Source organism: Arachis ipaensis, chromosome B08, assembly GCF_000816755.2.
Source record: "Arachis ipaensis cultivar K30076 chromosome B08, Araip1.1, whole genome shotgun sequence".
NCBI classification, from domain to species: Eukaryota; Viridiplantae; Streptophyta; class Magnoliopsida; order Fabales; family Fabaceae; genus Arachis; species Arachis ipaensis.
Window position 1 is genome coordinate 3,282,687 of NC_029792.2, and position 4,423 is coordinate 3,287,109.

General features: G+C 35.4%; 1 protein-coding gene across 1 annotated transcript in view; it reads right to left on the minus strand.

Moving 5' to 3' along the window:
• The window catches only part of LOC107613113 (V-type proton ATPase subunit a1), an 8,812-nt gene extending 5,391 nt beyond the window's left edge, over positions 1–3,421 (minus strand). Inside the window, exons 1-6 of the mRNA XM_016314968.2 lie at positions 2,867–3,421; positions 1,604–1,648; positions 1,035–1,157; positions 755–862; positions 378–488; positions 99–274 (exon numbers count right to left, since the gene is read on the minus strand). Coding sequence (XP_016170454.1) covers positions 99–274; positions 378–488; positions 755–862; positions 1,035–1,157; positions 1,604–1,648; positions 2,867–3,025 — 722 coding nt within the window. The 5' untranslated portion in view covers positions 3,026–3,421. The remainder of the gene's footprint in view (positions 1–98; positions 275–377; positions 489–754; positions 863–1,034; positions 1,158–1,603; positions 1,649–2,866) is intronic.

Below are 4,423 nucleotides of genomic sequence, written 5' to 3' on the forward strand. Positions count from 1 at the left end.
GTCAGAATGATGTGTTTGGGGGAAAAAAAGAGGGGGAGGGGGTGTTGGTGGAGGAGAAAGCCAAATCTATCTTCTTAAAAGTAATAAGAAAGAAGAAAACCATTTCAGCTGAAACAGGATCCATGATTTGGTCGTCAGCTGGTGCCTGATTGAAAAGCATATTGCCTCTTGTAGCACGAAACAACATCCTTTCAAACCGAAGTAGCTTGGATTTACAAATTATCCCACTGATAAATCTTAAACCAGACGGATTTGATGGTCCAGGTCTTATTTCCTGCAAATTAAAATTAATTTAGTGGATTGACAAGATATAATAAATTTACTAAACTAGTAGAGAATCTTTGCAATTTTCAGACTAAGCAATTGCTACAAGGAACCTGTTCAAGCAAAGATGTTGTTTCAACAAAGTCATTTGAGTATACATTCTCTTGTAGTTCTCTCTCGTCAGGAATAGCACGGCCATGACTTGAAACAAGAAAACCACATGCCTAAAATTTACCCACAAAGTTATATCAATACATACATGAAATAAAGCATATAGAAAATATTTTATTTGCTAAGAAGAATGGTATATCATTTTTTGAGCTAACAAATTAAAAACCGAAAAAAGGGAGGGGGTAAAAATAAGGAAAGAGTACTGATATGTCAATAACAATAAATAAGGTGCATATCTACACCCCTAAACTTTGAAATTAAACTGAGAATATGCTTGCTACAAAACATCAAGAAGAAAAATAAATAAATAAATAAATACCTTCTGCAATACAATCTTGAATTCGAGGAGTTCATTATATGATTGCCGAAGTTTGTCACTGTTGGAATTCATTTCAATTAGCTCATGTTCATGCTCAGCAAGTTGTATCTGGTTAAAGTGAAATCAAATAGAATTTAAATCAGAGCACACCCACCAACTTAAATAGCAGCAGCATGTCATTGCTGGCAGCTTGAGAACATCAAATACAAAATCTTTGGAAATAATTGAATATTATACACACACACAGACACGACCAAAAAAAAGGGACATAGAAAGACACCTCTAAATCCTCCAAGTCAATCTCTGGTTGCAGTGCAGTATGAGAAGAAGACATTATGCCAGCTTTATTGATTTGATCCTTGAAGAATCGTAGCTTCCGTGACATTTCCGCACAACGCTTTACCTGCCAAAAGTGGAATGTGTTACCCATTAATAACAGAATGGACAACAAATAAAAAATGTTATTTAAAAAAAGAAAAAAGAAAGTCATTACTTCTGAAGATAGATAACATATATCTAGTTCAATAAAATTATAAACAAAATTACAGGAAACTTGTTTGGTACAAAATTTAGTAAATGCACTCCCAAAGAAAAACTAACACCTAAAGTCCAACCAGTTTGTTCAGTGTTCTAAAATCAAATTATGATAATTAGGGTGAGTATTACCTGGCATGCACAAAACAACCTATGTTACTGATTTTGCCTTTTGATATTTTTAGGCGACATATATTGATATTTGTTATGAGAATTGGCCATACAGTCATATCCCAACAGCAGAATAAAATCTACAGAATACAGACAAGACCATTCAAAATGAGAAAGGACGCTAATTAATGAAATGAAGGTTACCTGATTAACAAACGTTCTTTGGAAAGGGCTTTTATCAGCATTTAACTGCAGACAAGGAGACAGTGTTCAAAAGTAAACATTGAAGGATGATAGAAAAATTTTAAGCCAGCAATATATGAACAATAAACTTTACAGAGCCACACGGTACTGCTATGACCAACAAGCCTACAGAGAGATTTTTCATATAAACTCTGAATCTGCAAAGCTCCCACCTAATATATTATAAAGATACAATTTGGAAGGGTCAAATATTATCCACGTAATACACACAGTTGTTATTCTCTCCAACTGCAAGTGTCTGAGAGAACAGACCAGATTCAGAAGTAACACAATCATTTTTCGTGTGAAAATCCAGCATATTCAGATAATCAGAGCCTTGATTTTGGACCTGAAAAGGCAGGCTTAAGGCTACAGCTCTTAAAATGAATCGTAATTATCACATGCAGTGTAGCTGGTTCTCCACCAGATTTAAGCAACTCCTTCTAACATTCTAAAAGAGCTGCTGACGAAATAACAAATGCCACCAAAAGTATCCTCCAACAAGTTAAATTATGACTGGAAAAACATAGTCAACTGCATGTGAGGCCACTCTGTATAAAATTACCAGTAGCATTCACCCTTATCAACTATACTCAAATATGTATTGGAAGTTGAAGATTTTGGAGGTTGGACCCAGCACTTTCAACACCTCCTGATCCAACCCGGTATTAACAACCTTCAACAAGGATCAAACATAAACTACAGCTCGAGAACCTAATTAGTAATTGACTAATTGACTAAACTACTAAACTTAGCTCGGTAATCTACAATTCTACATTGTTATGAACAATCCATAATCCATACAACCAACAACACAGACCAAATTCGAAGCTCTTTACTCTCTAATTATAATTTCACTCAACAACCCATAAATCTAACATAAAGACACACCTAAACGCCGAATCAGTTTGCATAAACTGTTTTGGCATCAAACTGATTCGGCATGTAGGATCCAAAATCCAAAAACGCATTCAAAATGGAATCTAGTATCGCCGCATTTCCAATCTATGTCAATTACCACATCTAATTCATTCAAGTAGCAGTAGCACAACTCATAAAACCATGCAACTTAGGGAAACGCCACACAAGACTTGGAGAACACCTCAAAACACCAAAAATAATAGCCGAAAAGAATAAACAACACGAGGAGCGAGAAAATGGAGAAAATCTGAAGGAAGCAAGCTCGGATCTGGAAGAAAAAGAGAGATTGAGAGAGAAACTCACGTCGCGGAATTGGAGGAGTCCGAGTTCGCCGAGGTAGGAGATGGCTCGGTGAGCGGACTCGGCGGGGATGATGAGCTGGACGAAGGTCATCTTCTCCGATCGCATCAGATCCATCGGCGTCAAGTTGTCGAGGAACTTCTCCATTTTATCGAGAAACATTGCAGAGAAAAATCAATGGATCTAGCCTTCACACGCTCTTATATATAGATCTGATTCTGAAGACTTGCGTTCTTCGTGCAGTTTTTATGTGTGTGGCGTAGGGAGTGGGGAATTAGAGTTTAATTTGAAGAAGGTGAAGTTTAAGACTCCGTTTCCAGTTTCCCCTTCCCAACTGCCATTGGAATCGAAAAAAGAATGAAAAAAGTGGGAACAAGTATAAAATGAGACCAACGCTATTTGGTGTTGGTGGTGGTGGTGGTGGTATTTTTTCTCTCTATAAAATTCCTCAAGGCTCGTAGTTACGCTTACACATGCAATCGGTGACGGTGTGATTCATATATCGTAATCTAACAGCCTGTAATTTTACCTATCCATGGCGCAATGCCGCAATCACAATAACAATTTTAATTTCAAAGAATTGACATACTATTTACTTCACATTAATCTATTTAAATCCTTAAAAAGTAACACGAGAATATTATATAAGTACAAAATATTTGACTTTTGTAATTATTAATTATAACAGAATTAAATTACTCTTCATTGATAACATAGTAAATTAAATTTAAGCTCTCATGTTTTTAAAATTTTCAGATTTTTCTCAAAAACTATGGAAACTTTGAGGATTTTTAATAATAGCCTTTTTTTTTAAATGATTTATCACATTGAAGCACCATTTATAGAACATTACTGCAATTTATATAGTTATTAACTTTTTATATAGTTTGATGTATTGATGTTAGTTTTCTACCGACTACCGGCACTATTTGTTAGTTAATTACTAATAGTCTAATATCAATATGAACTTAATTGATCGAGTTTGTTTAATATTGATCAAAATAATGGCTTTGACCAAACAAATAGTTCTTGCCATATGCATGCTTCTATTCCACTTCTTTCTGTTGCTTCCACCCTAATGCAAAAGGGAGATTCGTAGCCAATTCTAGGGTGCACTTGGTAAACTCACGTGCACAGTGCACCACTTTCATCTCATCCATCCAATACAGTTAACCATTAAACCTATGGTTGAAACTTAAAAATGAGTAGTGGTGCATTCCAAAATTAAACCAGCATCACAATCTGTTACCTAGTGCAAGCACCAATATGCATTGTGCTTTTATATTCTAAATAAATATGTGTGTGTGATCAAATTCCAAGCATGTGTATAAAGAATAAGGCTTTGTCGGTGACCCAAACATGCTTCTCCTTGGAGGCACCTTCAACCTTTTTGGGGCCGTTGCATGAAACACTAGCTCAAGTCGAACAACGTTGTCATAAATGGAAGGAAGAGTAATTTACAATCCACCATAGATCATAGAATTATAAATATATTATTAGATCTTGGCCGTTAAATAAAATAGTGCGTGGTGTACCGCACTTTTTAAAAAATGCACCATA